The sequence below is a fragment of the Phyllobates terribilis genome, unplaced genomic scaffold (genome assembly GCF_046119375.1).
Source record: "Phyllobates terribilis strain yellow unplaced genomic scaffold, ASM4611937v1 Scaffold_13__5_contigs__length_258822181, whole genome shotgun sequence".
Classification (NCBI taxonomy): Eukaryota; Metazoa; Chordata; class Amphibia; order Anura; family Dendrobatidae; genus Phyllobates; species Phyllobates terribilis.
In genome coordinates, this window is record NW_027362773.1 from 186,473,393 (window position 1) to 186,494,827 (window position 21,435).

The 21,435-nt window shown below is 46.4% G+C and overlaps 1 protein-coding gene across 2 annotated transcripts in view; it reads left to right on the forward strand.

Moving 5' to 3' along the window:
• The first annotated feature begins 1,755 nt into the window (after positions 1-1,755).
• Positions 1,756-21,435, forward strand: part of BBS2 (Bardet-Biedl syndrome 2) — a 44,650-nt gene continuing 24,970 nt past the window's right edge. Inside the window, exons 1-3 of one of the 2 annotated variants that reach the window (XM_073659083.1) lie at positions 1,756-1,837; positions 8,236-8,360; positions 20,321-20,548. In XM_073659083.1, the coding sequence (XP_073515184.1) occupies positions 8,244-8,360; positions 20,321-20,548 (345 nt within the window). In that variant the 5' untranslated portion in view covers positions 1,756-1,837; positions 8,236-8,243. The other variant, XM_073659084.1, reaches the window with a different exon arrangement.

Here is a 21,435-nt window from a genome sequence, read left to right on the forward strand (position 1 = left end):
TTAAAGGCAGATGATGGCTGATTAAATCAGCCAACATGTGCGGGGGAAAGATGTGGGCTCAGCGTGCAAGCCTGCCTCAAAGGCAGGGACATGATTTTTAACGTACAAGTACATCAAAGGTGGTGAAGGGGTTAATGAATTTGCAGGACTGGCGTGGCAACATCCCATCCCTGCTCCACCCACATAAAAATGGCACGTCGCGCAAAAACATTGCATCTTTTCAGGCTTTTACACCAGTTTTCTGGCATAAAAGCTTTGATGAATCAGGGCCAAGATGTTTGTTGGGAAGACATAGGTCTGTCTAGGAGCTGTAAACCTGAAACGACAGGACATTTTTAAAGGAAACCTGTCACTTCGGAAAATGCTATTTATCTGCAGATTCAATATGCAGCAAACAGCGTTGCAGTGGTGTCCGGCTGCCTTAAGCCTGTTTCACACGTCCTGATGTTCCCGGTAAAACCAATACCGGAGATATTCGTGTCCGTGCGTACCTCTGTGGCATATGTGTAGCAACAGTGTGAGGCATCATAATCACATGTATCAGTGCCTGGGAATCAGTGGTGCAGTTAGCGCTGTTCCCAAGCACCGGGTGCTGAAAGAATCTCTCATCATTGTCCCCTGCTTGCGCTGCGATCAGCGTGAGCAGGGGACAATGTTGAGAGTAGTATTCTGCTCCTGCTGTCTCCTAGTGTAAAAACAAGAATAAATTAAAAAAAAGCATTATACTCACCTGGCTTGAAGCGACCGCACACGCTGAGGAGCAGAGGAGAGTGACTGCAAGCGGGCCCCTGAACTGCGCTGAACTCAGTGAGAGGTGCTCCGTCATTCACTGAGCACAGCGCAGGTCAGGGGCCCGCTCGCTGCAGCGAGTCATTCTCCCCTGCTCCTCAGCGTGTGCAGTCACCCCAAGCCACCACAGATGCTGATGAAGAAATGCCGGTCAGATGGATTACAGCGTGGGATACGGGATTATTGCAGGTGAGTATAATGAGTTTTTTTATTTTGTTCTTATTTTTACACTAGGAGACAAGGAAGTGTCTCCAGTACGTGTGAAAACTGGCACCACACTTAAAGGAGACACTGAGTTGTGAAAGAGCCCTTACTGAAAGTGCAACTGCTGGGAGAAAATCAACTTATTTCCTCCCAGGAGCTGCTGGCTTTCAGTCATGGGGGCATTATAATTGACAAGTCTCTCTGTAACTGAAAGCCGGAGGATAAGTTCATTTCCTCCAGGGAGCAGCAGCTTCAGATCGACACAGATCTACAGGTAAATAGTGTTTTCCGTGGTGACAGGTTCCCTTGAATGAGGACTAAAGCAAAGCTTCTCTTTTTCCCATTTTCATGCACTGGAACATTAAAGGGGTTGTCCAGGCTTGGGACAATAGTCCGCATGCTCTCTATGTGACTGCCGAATCGTGACAGTATCCAGAGTGCACGAGGTCATGACTCCCCGGCGATGCAAGCGGGCGCTTTGCATACTTTTAATCACCTGCCCACTAGTCTCCTCCAGATTCTCTCAATTGACTTCCATTGCAAGTCTAGTCGGCACGTGACCTCCAGCGTTTGATGGTGCTGCAAAATGCAGCCTTTTAGTTGCATAAGAAAACGCAGCAAAAAAAAAAAAAAAACTGCATGTGAACATAGTCCTAAGACCTTGTGCAGAAACAATGCGTTTTTATTCATATTAATATGTGAATCAGCTCTGTCTGCATTTTTTTTGTAGCCGTTTTTTCGATGCCGTGCAGAAAATGACTCCTCCCACACACGTGACGGATCACATGGTCGTGACGTCACCGAAGGTCCTTTCGCTTTTGGCAGGATCTACCGTCAGTCCGCGGTGAGTGTCTGTGTGTGGGGTGACATTACCGTGAGATCCGGGGGAGAGGAGAGGAAATGTCAGAGCTGGAGGAGCAACAGCGGTGTGGAGACGGGCGGACATAACGACAGCAGCAGGGAGGTGCCGTCAGGCGCAGCCACATTCGGTTACCATGGAGACAGGAGGACTCAGCTTTCGTTTATCAGCTGCCCCAGTGCCGATTGCAGCGCTGCTCCCGGCACAGGAATGTAGCAGAGCCGGGGAGCTTCCATAGAAATGAATGGAAAGGGTCAGACATGTGCGAGCGGCCCTGACAGCCCACACGGCCCCAGTCCTCAGGGTGGATGCGGCTCCCTGCAATAGGGATGACGTTTACTTTCTACAAATCTGGCCTATAGTATCGATCAGCAGGGAAAACCGCACAGGAGAGACTCACCCCGTCTAAAATGTAAGCCTTCTTTATAAGGCTGTGTGCACACAGAGGTTATGGAGCTGAAAATGAAAACCCTGCTCCAGATGTGAAAACTCTTCAAAAACTTGAAGTTTCTGCTCTGAAAACTCAGCAAAAAAAAAAAACCCTCTGTGTGCACATAACCCAAAGGAAACTCTCTAAATCCTTAAAAACTTGGCGTTTCGCTTAGTTTCCTCTGCAGAAAACTCACAGACGCAGTGTGAACACCCCCTAAGGTTCACATGCTGCCTTATAGCTGCATTTTTTATGCAAGTAAAAAGCTGCTTTACAGTGCCAGCAAAAGCAATGAGATTTCAGAAATCTCATGCACACAATGAACTGGAGAACTGCTGCTTTCTTGAAAATTGCAGCATGCAACTTCTTACAGTGTGTTTTCACCCATAGAAAGCAATGAGTAAGTGCAAAAACACAGCAAAAACCCAGGCGTCAGGTTTCACTGCGTTTTTGGTGCAGAAAACTCAGGAATAACAGACACTAAACTGTATCAGCATGAAAAACACTGCAAATTCTGCTTTTTTTTCGTAAGTAGCTTCTTTACTGCCAAGAGAGCAGGTTTTGCCTGTAGAAAAAAAACAGTGTGTGAACATCCTGTTTTTTTTCAGCGTTTTTTGATGCTTTTTTTAATGCAAATTTTCAGCTGCATTTTACATTCAATTCAGTCTATGAGATTCCAGAATTCTTAGTTCACACATCATGTTTTTTTTTTTGTTCAGGATTTTGTGCCTTTCATGTTTTTTTTTTTTTTTGGAAAATAGAGCATGTCACTTCTTTCAGTATTTTTTCACCCATAGGAAGTAATGGGTGGTGAAAAAAACGCACCAAAAACGCAGGTAACTTTTGTGTTTTTTTTAGCTTTTTTGATGCCAAAATAGAATGTTTTTTTTTTTTTTTTTTTTCTCCACTGAACTTTGTGTACAGTGAAGGAAATAAGTATTTGATCCCTTGCTGTTTTTGTACGTTTGCCCACTGACAAAGACATGAACAGTCTATAATTTTAACATTGAGAGACAGAATATCCCCAAAAAATCAAGAAAATCACATTGTATAAATTAGATAAATTTATTTGCATTTTGCAGTTAGAAATAAGTATTTGATCCCCTACAAACCATTGAGTTCTGGCTCCTACAGACCAGTTAGACGCTCCTAATCAACTCATTACCTGCATTAAAGACAGCTGTCTTACATAGTCACCTGTATAAAAGACTCCTGTCCACAGACTCAATTAATCAGTCAGACTCCAACCTCTACAACATGGGCAAGACCAAAGAGCTTTCTAAGGATGTCAGGGATAAGATCATAGACCTGCACAAAGCTGGAATGGGCTACAAAACCATAAGACGCTGGGTGAGAAGGAGACAACTGTTGGTGCAATAGTAAGAAAATGGAAGAAATACAAAATGACTGTCAATCGACATCGATCTGGGGCACCATGCAAAATCTCACCTCGTGGGGTATCCTTGATCATGAGGAAGGTGAGAGATCAGCCTGAGGCTATGTGCCCACGATGCAGAAATGAAGCAGAAAATTTCTGCATCTCCCTGGCAGAAAAAACGCATGCAGATTGTGCATGCGTTTTTCCTGCAGAATACATGCGGATCCACATGCGGATTCACATGCGTTTCCGCATGCAGATTGACAAGTGCTTTCCAGGCGATAGCATCACTTGGAAAGTGCTTGACAACTAGGTCACACTGTATAAATCCATGCAAACAGCATGAATTTATATAGTGTGAACCGTAAAAATGAAAACAAATAAAGCTATACTCACCCCCGAGGCCCCGGTGTGTGCAGCAGCGCTCGTTCCTGTCTGGTTCCCGGCTGCTGGCATATTGCTAGACAGAGCGGTGAAGGGCCTGCACGTCACCGCAGGTCCTCAAGCGATGCCGGCATTCAGAGAGAAGCCACCGGACAGGTGAATATAAACTTTATTTGTTATTTTATTCTTTTTTTACAGGTAGAATGGTACCCAGGTCTGGATGAGAGTCTCCTCTCCTCCAGAACTGGGTACCATCCGCACATAGAGACGCATAGAAGCCGCTTGTAAAAATGTACACTCGCGGTTTCTATGCGTCTCAATGCAAGTCAATGGCGGGAGTTCCGCTGCGCTTCCGCAAAATTAAATGACATGCTGCGGATTTTTGTACGCAGCATAAACGCTGCAGAAAAATCCGCAGCATGTGCATAGAACATGCGGAATCCCCTTGGGGACCATGGGGTGCGGATTACCTAGCGTTTCACAAGCGTTTATGCTGCAGAAATTCCGCAGCATAAATGCTTGAAAAACGCTACGTGGGCACCGAGCCTGAAACTACACGGGGGGAACTTGATAATGATCTCAAGGCAGCTGGGACCACAGTCACCAAGAAAACCATTGGTAACACATTACGCCTTAAAGGTTTAAAATCCTGCAGTGTCCGCAAGGTCCCCTGCTCAAGAAGGCACATGTGCAGGCCCGTCTGAAGTTTGCCAATGAACACCTGGATGATTCTGTGAGTTATTGGGAGAAGGTGCTGTGGTCAGATGAGACAAAAATTGAGCTCTTTGACATTAACTCACCTAGTTGTGTTTGGAGGAAGAGAAATGCTGCCTATGACCCAAAGAACACCTTCCCCACTGTCAAGCATGAAGGTGGAAACATTATGTTTTGGGGGTGTTTCTCTGCTAAGGGCACAGGACTACTTCACCGCATCAATGGGAGAATGGATGGAGCCCTGTAACGTAAAATCCTGAGTGACAACCTCCTTCCCTCCGCCAGGACATTAACAATGGGTCGTGGCTGGGTCTTCCAGCAAGACAATGACCCAAAACATAAAGCCAAGGCAACAAAGGAGTGGCTCAAAATGAAGCACAGTTAGGTCATGGGGTGGCTTAGCCAGTCTCCTGACCTTAATCCCATAGAAAACTTATGGAGGGAGTTGAAGCTCTGAGTTGCCCAGCGACAGCCTCAAAATCTTAATGATTTAGACATGATCTGCAAAGAGGAGTGGACCATAATTCCTCCTGACATGTGCGCAAACCTCATCATCAACTACAAAAAACGTCTGACTGCTGTGCTTGCCAACAAGGGTTTTACCACCAAGTATTAAGTGTTGTTTGCCAGAGGGATCAAATACTTATTCCTCACTGCAAAATGCAGATAAATTTATCTAATTTATGATGTGATTTTCTTTTTTTTTTTGGATATTCTATCTCTCAATGTTAAAATTAACCTACCCTTAAAATTGTCAGTGGGCAAACTTACAAAAACAGCAAGGGATCAAATAATTATTTCCTTCACTGTACATGCATAAAAAGAGACAGGACAGTGAAAAAAACACCAAAACTGCAAGAAAAATCCCGAACAAACCTCCCTTGAGAGATCAGATTTTACTTCAGAAAATTGATGCCAAAAAAAACATGATGTGTGAACATAGCCTAAAGGCCCCGTCACACTAAGCGATGCAGCAGCGATCCCGACAACGATACGACCTGTCAGGGATCGTTGCTGCATCGCTAATACATCGCTGGTGAGCTGTCAAACAGGCAGGCTCACCAGCGATCAGGGGAGCAACGATATCGTGGAAAGAATCGTTCCACGATGTCCTGCTCCCGTTACCAGCCTGCTGCAAGCAGGAGCAGGCTGGTAACTATGGTAAACATCGGGTTACTAAGTGCGCGTGTGCCCCTAGTAACCCGCTGTTTACCATGGATACCACTCTGCTACCGTGAGCTGGAGCCTCCGCTCACCGTAGCAGAGTGGTATCTATGGTAAACAGCGGGTTACTAAGTGCGCGCGTGCCCCTAGTAACCCGATGTTTACCATGGTTACCAGCCAGATCGTTGGTCCCGCTGGTCACACACAGCGATGTGTGCTGGCCAGCGGGAGGCCAACGACCAAAAAATGGTCCAGGACACTTTGCAACGATCAGCGACCTCACAGCAGGGGCCTGATCGTTGCAAAGTGTCACACATAGCGACATCGCTGGTGAGGTCGCTGGTGAGTCACCAAAACCGTGACACAGCAGCGATCTCGCTAGCGATATCGCTTAGTGTGACGGGGCCTTTAGACTTGCTGTCGTGTGACAACTTTAGAGCTCTAAAATACTGCCACTGAGGTCTATGGGGGCAAAGCTGTGTGTGCCTTATGATCCAAAAATCCAATATTGGCACAGTAGGTGATGGGTTACACCAAGCCCCCTTTGATGTCTCTAGCCTGCAGAAGTGATATACCAAGGTATAGACACCCTTAAAACTTACATGAAGGAGTAGGAGTGAGTGATTTAGGAATTGTTATTTAAGCAATTGTTTATTATTGCTGTAAGGCTGCAGTAATGATGCAGATACTGGTACGAGAAATCTTAATCCCTTGATGGCCTTGTCTCCAGGGAAGTTGTGTGTAATTCCATCCTTCTTATACCTCTTTATCGTTCTGATATTCCCCATGAAAGCCTCCATTGTACCTGTGCCCACACGGCACTGTTATGCCTGGCATCATGCCACCAATTCTTCACTACAATCAGAAAGGCCATGTTGTTTTTAGGCATTTACTCTTTATATCTCTAGCTTCTGACATTTCTGCTGAAGTAAATAGGACCCCTCCTGTGCAATGAATGTCCAATAAAATGATTTCATGTCTCTATGATTGGTGGGGGTCTTTGTGACTTCGTCTAATGCTAATGGGGGGGGCTGATTCAGCATCGCAGCTTCTGTGCAGAGGTAGTGCAACATTCATATGACCGCTGCTGGCTACGGTTCACTGCTCAACAGTGATGCAGACCCTTCGTTTTCATAATCGATGGGGATCGAACCTCTGTTTCTCCTTGTGAGGACCACCGTACCCCGCTTTGAGGGACAAGAATCCCCAAACAGCTGGTTTGGCTACTATCCTTCGTCTTGTTGCAAGGGTCATACATGACGTATAGGGCCGCTACCCCCAATAAGTGACACTAAAGAGGAAGCTTCTGTCTTCTGGAGGAGAACTAATATACCTTATTTCCCAGGAAGCATTGCTTGTCAGCCTCCTTATACAAGCCGGCAGTCATCACAAGGAAAATCCATAGCACCCTGATCGCTTCATGTTTACACTGGCCAATGACACTGACCGGATACCCCATGTAAAATGCCCTTTAAAGGGAATCTGTCAGCATGGTTTATGTAATCTGTGAGCGGCATGATGTAGGGTCAGAGCGCCTGATTTCTGAGATGTCACTTGCTGGGCTTCTTTGCGGTCATTTTATACAATCCCTGTTTTCTCTGATGCAGATTTAGCAGTTCTCTGAATGCTGAGCCCACACCACTGATTGGCAGCCTTCTGCCTATGCACAGTGCACACTGAAAGCAGCCAATCAGCAGTGGGCGTGAGGTTGGACTAGGAGGCATGAGACGCTTAGTCCTGCAGTGATAATCTCCTGCTGATAAAACACTGATTGTATTGAAATAGCAACACACAGACTAGTAAGTGACAAATCGCTGGAATCAGGTTCTCTGTCCCTACATTATGCTGCTCTCGGACTACATAGAAAAAAATTGCTGACAGATTCCCTTTAAGTGACTCTCCAAACCCCATGTTAAATGTGGCTATATGGTGCCGGACCATCCCACACCAATGTAAGGTCAGAAGAGGAGCCGATCAGACTTTCCGTTTCTCTCCCAGTGCCTCTGTTGTGGCCATTTTGGAGATGAAGAGTATGAAGTCTGTGCAGCTGCGATTCTTGACTACATGCCCAGTTATGACCTTATGAGGACTGGTGTTTTAGCAGTTTCCTTACCCCTTTTTAACTTAGCCAGGGTAGTGCCCATGCAAGAAATTGGCGCCTCCATTCTCAGACGCACCAGATACCACAATCAGTCGTCAGCCTTCACCGCACACATTATCACAGGGTCCATTTTCATGGCCAGCGGTTTACATGTACTTTCACAATATTCCTATAATACTTTTTTTGTGATTAAGACTTTATCTCTTTGCTAGGAGCCATCATGCTTGTCCCAATATTTACCCTGAAGTTGAATCACAAAATCAACCCTCGCATGGTGACCGTGGGGAAATATGATGGGACGCACCCATGTTTAACTGCAGCCACCCAAGCTGGAAAGGTACAAAAACCAAATTGTGTGATATCCATGAGTCAGTCTGTGGCACTGTGCCACCTTCACGGGGTCTGGAGGGGACGTTTGGGCTGGGGTTGTCTTTATGGGACACAGATTTAATTTGGCCATTTATATAGTTACTATCTCACATTACCTCACGGTACTCGTTACTACCTCACATTACCTCACGGTACTCGTTACTACCTCACATTACCTCACGGTACTCGTTACTACCTCACATTACCTCACGGTACTCGTTACTACCTCACGGTACTCGTTACTACCTCACATTACCTCACGGTACTCGTTACTACCTCACATTACCTCACGGTACTCGTTACTACCTCACATTACCTCACGGTACTCGTTATTACCTCACATTACCTCACTGTACTCGTTATTACCTCACATTACCTCACGGTACTCGTTACTACCTCACATTACCTCACGGTACTCGTTACTACTTCACATTACCTCACGGTACTCGTTACTACCTCACATTACCTCACGGTACTCGTTACTACCTCACATTACCTCACGGTACTCGTTACTACCTCACATTACCTCACGGTACTCGTTACTACCTCACATTACCTCACGGTACTCGTTACTACCTCACATTACCTCACGGTACTCGTTACTACCTCACATTACCTCACGGTACTCGTTACTACCTCACATTACCGCACGGTACTCTTTACTACCTCACATTACCTCACGGCACTCGTTACTACCTCACATTACCTCACGGTACTCGTTATTACCTCACGGTACTCGTTATTACCTCACGGTACTCGTTATTACCTCACGGTACTCGTTATTACTTCACGGTACTCGTTACTACCTCACATTACCTCACGGTACTCGTTACTACCTCACATTACCTCACGGTACTCGTTACTACCTCACATTACCTCACGGTACTCGTTACTACCTCACATTACCTCACGGTACTCGTTACTACCTCACATTACCTCACGGTACTCGTTACTACCTCACATTACCTCACGGTACTCGTTACTACCTCACATTACCTCACGGTACTCGTTACTACCTCACATTACCTCACGGTACTCGTTACTACCTCACATTACCTCACGGTACTCGTTACTACCTCACATTACCTCACGGTACTCGTTACTACCTCACATTACCTCACGGTACTCGTTACTACCTCACATTACCGCACGGTACTCTTTACTACCTCACATTACCTCACGGCACTCGTTACTACCTCACATTACCTCACGGTACTCGTTATTACCTCACGGTACTCGTTATTACCTCACGGTACTCGTTATTACCTCACGGTACTCGTTATTACTTCACGGTACTCGTTACTACCTCACATTACCTCACGGTACTCGTTACTACCTCACATTACCTCACGGTACTCGTTACTACCTCACATTACCTCACGGTACTCGTTACTACCTCACATTACCTCACGGTACTCGTTACTACCTCACATTACCTCACGGTACTCGTTACTACCTCACATTACCTCACGGTACTCGTTACTACCTCACATTACCTCACGGTACTCGTTACTACCTCACATTACCTCACGGTACTCGTTACTACCTCACATTACCTCACGGTACTCGTTACTACCTCACATTACCGCACGGTACTCTTTACTACCTCACATTACCTCACGGCACTCGTTACTACCTCACATTACCTCACGGTACTCGTTATTACCTCACGGTACTCGTTATTACCTCACGGTACTCGTTATTACCTCACGGTACTCGTTATTACTTCACGGTACTCGTTACTACCTCACATTACCTCACGGTACTCGTTACTACCTCACATTACCTCACGGTACTCGTTACTACCTCACATTACCTCACGGTACTCGTTACTACCTCACATTACCTCACGGTACTCGTTACTACCTCACATTACCTCACGGTACTCGTTACTACCTCACATTACCTCACGGTACTCGTTACTACCTCACATTACCTCACGGTACTCGTTACTACCTCACATTACCTCACGGTACTCGTTACTACCTCACATTACCTCACGGTACTCGTTACTACCTCACATTACCTCACGGTACTCTTTACTACCTCACATTACCGCACGGTACTCGTTACTACCTCACGGCACTCGTTACTACCTCACGGCACTCGTTACTACCTCACATTACCTCACGGTACTCGTTATTACCTCACAGTACTCGTTATTACTTCACGGTACTCGTTACTACCTCACATTACCTCACGGTACTCTTTATTACCTCACAGTACTCTTTATTACCTCACGGCACTCGTTATTACCTCACAGTACTCGTTATTACCTCACAGTACTCGTTATTACTTCACGGTACTCGTTACTACCTCACATTACCTCACGGTACTCGTTATTACCTCACGGTACTCGTTATTACCTCACGGTACTCGTTATTACCTCACGGTACTCGTTATTACCTCACGGTACTCGTTATTACCTCACGGTACTCGTTATTACCTCACGGTACTCGTTACTACCTCACATTACCTCACGGTACTCGTTACTACCTCACATTACCTCACGGTACTCGTTATTACCTCACGGTACTCGTTATTACCTCACGGTACTCGTTATTACCTCACGGTACTCGTTATTACCTCACGGTACTCGTTACTACCTCACATTACCTCACGGCACTCTTTATTACCTCACGGCACTCTTTATTACCTCACGGCACTCTTTATTACCTCACGGCACTCTTTATTACCTCACGGCACTCTTTATTACCTCACGGCACTCTTTATTACCTCACGGCACTCTTTATTACCTCACGGCACTCTTTATTACCTCACGGCACTCTTTATTACCTCACGGCACTCGTTATTACTTCACGGTACTCGTTACTACCTCACATTACCTCACGGTACTCTTTATTACCTCACGGCACTCGTTATTACCTCACGGTACTCGTTATTACTTCACGGTACTCGTTACTACCTCACATTACCTCACGGCACTCGTTATTACCTCACGGCACTCGTTATTACCTCACGGCACTCGTTATTACCTCACGGCACTCGTTATTACCTCACGGCACTCGTTATTACTTCACGGTACTCGTTACTACCTCACATTACCTCACGGCACTCGTTATTACCTCACGGCACTCGTTATTACCTCACGGCACTCGTTATTACCTCACGGCACTCGTTATTACCTCACAGTACTCGTTATTACTTCACGGTACTCGTTACTACCTCACATTACCTCACGGTACTCGTTACTACCTCACATTACCTCACGGTACTCGTTACTACCTCACATTACCTCACGGTACTCGTTACTACCTCACATTACCTCACGGTACTCGTTACTACCTCACATTACCTCACGGTACTCGTTACTACCTCACATTACCGCACGGTACTCTTTACTACCTCACATTACCTCACGGCACTCGTTACTACCTCACATTACCTCACGGTACTCGTTATTACCTCACGGTACTCGTTATTACCTCACGGTACTCGTTATTACTTCACGGTACTCGTTACTACCTCACATTACCTCACGGTACTCGTTACTACCTCACATTACCTCACGGTACTCGTTACTACCTCACATTACCTCACGGTACTCGTTACTACCTCACATTACCTCACGGTACTCGTTACTACCTCACATTACCTCACGGTACTCGTTACTACCTCACATTACCTCACGGTACTCGTTACTACCTCACATTACCTCACGGTACTCTTTACTACCTCACATTACCGCACGGTACTCGTTACTACCTCACGGCACTCGTTACTACCTCACGGCGCTCGTTACTACCTCACATTACCTCACGGTACTCGTTATTACCTCACAGTACTCGTTATTACTTCACGGTACTCGTTACTACCTCACATTACCTCACGGTACTCTTTATTACCTCACAGTACTCTTTATTACCTCACGGCACTCGTTATTACCTCACAGTACTCGTTATTACCTCACAGTACTCGTTATTACTTCACGGTACTCGTTACTACCTCACATTACCTCACGGTACTCGTTATTACCTCACGGTACTCGTTATTACCTCACGGTACTCGTTATTACCTCACGGTACTCGTTACTACCTCACATTACCTCACGGTACTCGTTATTACCTCACGGTACTCGTTATTACCTCACGGTACTCGTTATTACCTCACGGTACTCGTTATTACCTCACGGTACTCGTTATTACCTCACGGTACTCGTTACTACCTCACATTACCTCACGGCACTCTTTATTACCTCACGGCACTCTTTATTACCTCACGGCACTCTTTATTACCTCACGGCACTCTTTATTACCTCACGGCACTCTTTATTACCTCACGGCACTCTTTATTACCTCACGGCACTCTTTATTACCTCACGGCACTCTTTATTACCTCACGGCACTCGTTATTACTTCACGGTACTCGTTACTACCTCACATTACCTCACGGTACTCTTTATTACCTCACGGCACTCGTTATTACCTCACGGTACTCGTTATTACTTCACGGTACTCGTTACTACCTCACATTACCTCACGGCACTCGTTATTACCTCACGGCACTCGTTATTACCTCACGGCACTCGTTATTACCTCACGGCACTCGTTATTACCTCACGGCACTCGTTATTACCTCACAGTACTCGTTATTACTTCACGGTACTCGTTACTACCTCACATTACCTCACGGTACTCTTTATTACCTCACGGCACTCGTTATTACCTCACGGCACTCGTTATTACCTCACGGCACTCGTTATTACCTCACAGTACTCGTTATTACTTCACGGTACTCGTTACTACCTCACATTACCTCACGGTACTCTTTATTACCTCACGGCACTCTTTATTACCTCACGGTACTCTTTATTACCTCACGGTACTCTTTATTACCTCACGGTACTCTTTATTACCTCACGGCACTCGTTATTACCTCACGGCACTCGTTATTACCTCACGGCACTCGTTATTACCTCACAGTACTCGTTATTACTTCACGGTACTCGTTACTACCTCACATTACCTCACGGTACTCTTTATTACCTCACGGCACTCGTTATTACCTCACGGCACTCGTTATTACCTCACGGCACTCGTTATTACCTCACGGCACTCGTTATTACCTCACGGCACTCGTTATTACCTCACGGCACTCGTTATTACCTCACGGCACTCGTTATTACCTCACGGCACTCGTTATTACCTCACGGTACTCGTTATTACTTCACGGTACTCGTTACTACCTCACATTACCTCACGGCACTCGTTATTACCTCACAGTACTCGTTATTACTTCACGGTACTCGTTACTACCTCACATTACCTCACGGCACTCGTTATTACCTCACAGTACTCGTTATTACTTCACGGTACTCGTTACTACCTCACATTACCTCACGGCACTCGTTATTACCTCACAGTACTCGTTATTACTTCACGGTACTCGTTACTACCTCACATTACCTCACGGTACTCGTTATTACCTCACGGTACTCGTTATTACCTCACGGTACTCGTTACTACCTCACATTACCTCACGGTACTCGTTATTACCTCACGGTACTCGTTATTACCTCACGGCACTCGTTACTACCTCACATTACCTCACGGTACTCGTTATTACCTCACGGTACTCGTTATTACCTCACGGCACTCGTTATTACCTCACGGCACTCGTTACTACCTCACATTACCTCACGGTACTCTTTATTACCTCACGGCACTCGTTATTACCTCACGGCACTCGTTATTACCTCACGGCACTCGTTATTACCTCACGGCACTCGTTATTACCTCACGGCACTCGTTATTACCTCACGGCACTCGTTATTACCTCACGGCACTCGTTATTACCTCACGGTACTCGTTATTACTTCACGGTACTCGTTACTACCTCACATTACCTCACGGTACTCTTTATTACCTCACAGTACTCGTTATTACTTCACGGTACTCGTTACTACCTCACATTGCCTCACGGTACTCGTTATTACCTCACGGTACTCGTTATTACCTCACGGCACTCGTTACTACCTCACATTACCTCACGGTACTCTTTATTACCTCACAGTACTCGTTATTACTTCACGGTACTCGTTACTACCTCACATTACCTCACGGTACTCGTTATTACCTCACGGTACTCGTTATTACCTCACGGCACTCGTTATTACCTCACAGTACTCGTTATTACTTCACGGTACTCGTTACTACCTCACATTACCTCACGGTACTCTTTATTACCTCACGGTACTCGTTACTACCTCACATTACCTCACGGTACTCGTTACTACCTCACATTACCTCACGGTACTCGTTACTACCTCACATTACCTCACGGTACTCGTTACTACCTCACATTACCTCACGGTACTCGTTACTACCTCACATTACCTCACGGTACTCGTTACTACCTCACATTACCTCACGGTACTCTTTACTACCTCACATTACCGCACGGTACTCGTTACTACCTCACGGCACTCGTTACTACCTCACGGCACTCGTTACTACCTCACATTACCTCACGGTACTCGTTATTACCTCACAGTACTCGTTATTACTTCACGGTACTCGTTACTACCTCACATTACCTCACGGTACTCTTTATTACCTCACAGTACTCTTTATTACCTCACGGCACTCGTTATTACCTCACAGTACTCGTTATTACCTCACAGTACTCGTTATTACTTCACGGTACTCGTTACTACCTCACATTACCTCACGGTACTCGTTATTACCTCACGGTACTCGTTATTACCTCACGGTACTCGTTATTACCTCACGGTACTCGTTATTACCTCACGGTACTCGTTATTACCTCACGGTACTCGTTATTACCTCACGGTACTCGTTACTACCTCACATTACCTCACGGTACTCGTTATTACCTCACGGTACTCGTTATTACCTCACGGTACTCGTTATTACCTCACGGTACTCGTTACTACCTCACATTACCTCACGGCACTCTTTATTACCTCACGGCACTCTTTATTACCTCACGGCACTCTTTATTACCTCACGGCACTCTTTATTACCTCACGGCACTCTTTATTACCTCACGGCACTCTTTATTACCTCACGGCACTCTTTATTACCTCACGGCACTCTTTATTACCTCACGGCACTCTTTATTACCTCACGGCACTCTTTATTACCTCACGGCACTCGTTATTACTTCACGGTACTCGTTACTACCTCACATTACCTCACGGTACTCTTTATTACCTCACGGCACTCGTTATTACCTCACGGTACTCGTTATTACTTCACGGTACTCGTTACTACCTCACATTACCTCACGGCACTCGTTATTACCTCACGGCACTCGTTATTACCTCACGGCACTCGTTATTACCTCACGGCACTCGTTATTACCTCACGGCACTCGTTATTACTTCACGGTACTCGTTACTACCTCACATTACCTCACGGCACTCGTTATTACCTCACGGCACTCGTTATTACCTCACGGCACTCGTTATTACCTCACGGCACTCGTTATTACCTCACAGTACTCGTTATTACTTCACGGTACTCGTTACTACCTCACATTACCTCACGGTACTCGTTACTACCTCACATTACCTCACGGTACTCGTTACTACCTCACATTACCTCACGGTACTCGTTACTACCTCACATTACCTCACGGTACTCGTTACTACCTCACATTACCTCACGGTACTCGTTACTACCTCACATTACCGCACGGTACTCTTTACTACCTCACATTACCTCACGGCACTCGTTACTACCTCACATTACCTCACGGTACTCGTTATTACCTCACGGTACTCGTTATTACCTCACGGTACTCGTTATTACTTCACGGTACTCGTTACTACCTCACATTACCTCACGGTACTCGTTACTACCTCACATTACCTCACGGTACTCGTTACTACCTCACATTACCTCACGGTACTCGTTACTACCTCACATTACCTCACGGTACTCGTTACTACCTCACATTACCTCACGGTACTCGTTACTACCTCACATTACCTCACGGTACTCGTTACTACCTCACATTACCTCACGGTACTCTTTACTACCTCACATTACCGCACGGTACTCGTTACTACCTCACGGCACTCGTTACTACCTCACGGCGCTCGTTACTACCTCACATTACCTCACGGTACTCGTTATTACCTCACAGTACTCGTTATTACTTCACGGTACTCGTTACTACCTCACATTACCTCACGGTACTCTTTATTACCTCACAGTACTCTTTATTACCTCACGGCACTCGTTATTACCTCACAGTACTCGTTATTACCTCACAGTACTCGTTATTACTTCACGGTACTCGTTACTACCTCACATTACCTCACGGTACTCGTTATTACCTCACGGTACTCGTTATTACCTCACGGTACTCGTTATTACCTCACGGTACTCGTTACTACCTCACATTACCTCACGGTACTCGTTATTACCTCACGGTACTCGTTATTACCTCACGGTACTCGTTATTACCTCACGGTACTCGTTATTACCTCACGGTACTCGTTATTACCTCACGGTACTCGTTACTACCTCACATTACCTCACGGCACTCTTTATTACCTCACGGCACTCTTTATTACCTCACGGCACTCTTTATTACCTCACGGCACTCTTTATTACCTCACGGCACTCTTTATTACCTCACGGCACTCTTTATTACCTCACGGCACTCTTTATTACCTCACGGCACTCGTTATTACTTCACGGTACTCGTTACTACCTCACATTACCTCACGGTACTCTTTATTACCTCACGGCACTCGTTATTACCTCACGGTACTCGTTATTACTTCACGGTACTCGTTACTACCTCACATTACCTCACGGCACTCGTTATTACCTCACGGCACTCGTTATTACCTCACGGCACTCGTTATTACCTCACGGCACTCGTTATTACCTCACGGCACTCGTTATTACCTCACAGTACTCGTTATTACTTCACGGTACTCGTTACTACCTCACATTACCTCACGGTACTCTTTATTACCTCACGGCACTCGTTATTACCTCACGGCACTCGTTATTACCTCACGGCACTCGTTATTACCTCACAGTACTCGTTATTACTTCACGGTACTCGTTACTACCTCACATTACCTCACGGTACTCTTTATTACCTCACGGCACTCTTTATTACCTCACGGTACTCTTTATTACCTCACGGTACTCTTTATTACCTCACGGTACTCTTTATTACCTCACGGCACTCGTTATTACCTCACGGCACTCGTTATTACCTCACGGCACTCGTTATTACCTCACAGTACTCGTTATTACTTCACGGTACTCGTTACTACCTCACATTACCTCACGGTACTCTTTATTACCTCACGGCACTCGTTATTACCTCACGGCACTCGTTATTACCTCACGGCACTCGTTATTACCTCACGGCACTCGTTATTACCTCACGGCACTCGTTATTACCTCACGGCACTCGTTATTACCTCACGGCACTCGTTATTACCTCACAGTACTCGTTATTACTTCACGGTACTCGTTACTACCTCACATTACCTCACGGCACTCGTTATTACCTCACAGTACTCGTTATTACTTCACGGTACTCGTTACTACCTCACATTACCTCACGGCACTCGTTATTACCTCACAGTACTCGTTATTACTTCACGGTACTCGTTACTACCTCACATTACCTCACGGCACTCGTTATTACCTCACAGTACTCGTTATTACTTCACGGTACTCGTTACTACCTCACATTACCTCACGGCACTCGTTACTACCTCACATTACCTCACGGTACTCTTTATTACCTCACAGTACTCGTTATTACTTCACGGTACTCGTTACTACCTCACATTACCTCACGGTACTCGTTATTACCTCACGGTACTCGTTATTACCTCACGGTACTCGTTACTACCTCACATTACCTCACGGTACTCGTTATTACCTCACGGTACTCGTTATTACCTCACGGCACTCGTTACTACCTCACATTACCTCACGGTACTCGTTATTACCTCACGGTACTCGTTATTACCTCACGGCACTCGTTATTACCTCACGGCACTCGTTACTACCTCACATTACCTCACGGCACTCGTTATTACCTCACGGCACTCGTTATTACCTCACGGCACTCGTTATTACCTCACGGCACTCGTTATTACCTCACGGCACTCGTTATTACCTCACGGCACTCGTTATTACCTCACGGCACTCGTTATTACCTCACGGCACTCGTTATTACCTCACGGTACTCGTTATTACTTCACGGTACTCGTTACTACCTCACATTACCTCACGGTACTCTTTATTACCTCACAGTACTCGTTATTACTTCACGGTACTCGTTACTACCTCACATTACCTCACGGTACTCGTTATTACCTCACGGTACTCGTTATTACCTCACGGCACTCGTTACTACCTCACATTACCTCACGGTACTCTTTATTACCTCACAGTACTCGTTATTACTTCACGGTACTCGTTACTACCTCACATTACCTCACGGTACTCGTTATTACCTCACGGTACTCGTTATTACCTCACGGCACTCGTTATTACCTCACAGTACTCGTTATTACTTCACGGTACTCGTTACTACCTCACATTACCTCACGGTACTCTTTATTACCTCACAGTACTCGTTATTACTTCACGGTACTCGTTACTACCTCACATTACCTCACGGTACTCGTTATTACCTCACGGCACTCGTTACTACCTCACATTACCTCACGGTACTCTTTATTACCTCACAGTACTCGTTATTACTTCACGGTACTCGTTACTACCTCACATTACCTCACGGTACTCGTTATTACCTCACGGCACTCGTTATTACCTCACGGCACTCGTTATTACCTCACAGTACTCGTTATTACTTCACGGTACTCGTTACTACCTCACATTACCTCACGGTACTCATTACCGCCTCACATTATCTCACGGTACTCGTTCTACCTCACGGTACTCGTTCTACCTCACGGTACTCGTTCTACCTCACATTACCTCACGGTACTCGTTGCTGCCTCACATTACCTCACGGTACTCATTGCTACCTCACATTACCTTACGGTACTCGTTCTACCTCACATTACCTCATGGTACTCGTCATTACCTCACAGTACTTCTTGCTGCCTCACATTACCTCACGGTACTCGTTGCTGCCTCACATTACCTCACGGTACTCGTTGCTGCCTCACATTACCTCACGGTACTCGTTGCTGCCTCACATTACCTCACGGTACTCGTTGCTGCCTCACATTACCTCACGGTACTCGTTGCTGCCTCACATTACCTCACGGTACTCGTTGCTGCCTCACATTACCTCACGGTACTCGTTGCTGCCTCACATTACTCGCCATTACCTCGGTGCCCTCTGACTTTTCATGGTCGCAGACGTCCTCCATTTATATTCTTGGCGTATCTCGTCTACCATCTCATATGTATGGGGGCAGCCTAACTGTCTGTTGCGGGATGTACACGGATAAGTGATGTTGGATATAAAATATTTTCCGGTTTTGGAGAACTCCTGTTACAGGCTTGCAGTTTGTTTAAAAATAAAAAACACACACGCTTTACTCATCCTCCCCTGGTCCAGCACTGAGTCTTCACCCCTCCGGGTGTCTGTTATTGTCTGTGGTGCTAACATCACGTCCACAGCGCTGCTGCTAATAGCTGAGCTCAGCGGCTCTGCCCGAGTCAATAGCACAAGCTGCTGAGCTCACGTGGCGTCAGCGCTGCAGACAGTAACAGACACCAGGAGCCGCAGCGGAGACTCAATGCTGGACCTGGGGAGGATGTGTAAAGCACTGTTTTTTTTTTTTGTTTGTTTTTTTTCAAACTTCAGAGGGCGGACAGTGGTTTCTGAAAGGAGAAACACCCGTCACCCCAGAATTGATCTCAGGAGCTAGAATTGGTGCTTACTCTGTATATGTAACTTGTTTTTTGTATATTTTTGCAGGTTTTTATACATAACCCCCATGCTCGCAGCCAACGTTTTTCTGCAAACCGCTTAGTGCACAGCGCTCAGGAGTCGGATATCTCTCTGCTAAACATTAACCAGAGCGTCAGCTGCCTGACTGCGGGAGCGCTGGACCCCCAGCTGGGCTGCGACTCGCTGATAGTGGGCACCCAAACCAACCTCTTGGCCTATGACGTCCATAACAACTCAGACCTGTTTTTTAAAGAGGTGACTGGAAAGAATCAATCTAAATATCAGCGGGTGAATGTATTTATACCGGCAGCTTCTTCCCAGAGCTGGGATGAGGGGAGGATCTGCTCATGGAATACAATGGGAAAATCAATTACGAGGTTATTAATTCCCTGGCCTCAGAGGTGAAATCAAATCATCCGATGACCTATTAGTGGTGTCCCGTCTGTTACTGCTACTATACCATATTAGAAATCCATTAGCGGATATTTATACAAGTGCAGGGATTTGGCCCTGCACGTAAAGCTCTCCGGCTTCATTTCCCGCCCGCCACCGGCTTCCTGTCAGTGACTGACAGCTCACTCTTTTCTGTGACCTGCTTCCCCGCCCCAGATCTGGCACATGTGGCGTTATTCCCCGGGGCAGCACATGCACAGTAAGGTCCTGACTACATTGCAAAAGCTGGACTATCTATCTGCGCATGCACCGCCTCCGGGAATGTCGGGCGGGGGAGCAGATCACAGAGAAGAGTTACCGGTCACTCACTGACACAAGGCCGGTGACGGGCGGGGAGAGGGGTCAGAGAGATGGAAGTGTAGGGCCAAGCATGATAGGTTAATATACCAGCCATAGCAGGGTGGCAGCATAGGATAAAGGAGAGCATAGGGTGGTAGCACAGGATATAGGGGAGCATGGGGTGGTAGTGTAGGATAGAGGGGAGCGTGGGGTGGTAGCGTAGGATAGAGGGGAGCGTGGGGTGGTAGCGTGGGATAGAGGGGAGCGTGGGGTGGTAGCGTGGGATAGAGGGGAGCGTGGGGTGGTAGCGTGGGATAGAGGGGAGCGTGGGGTGGTAGCGTGGGATAGAGGGGAGCGTGGGGTGGTAGCGTGGGATAGAGGGGAGCGTGGGGTGGTAGCGTGGGATAGAG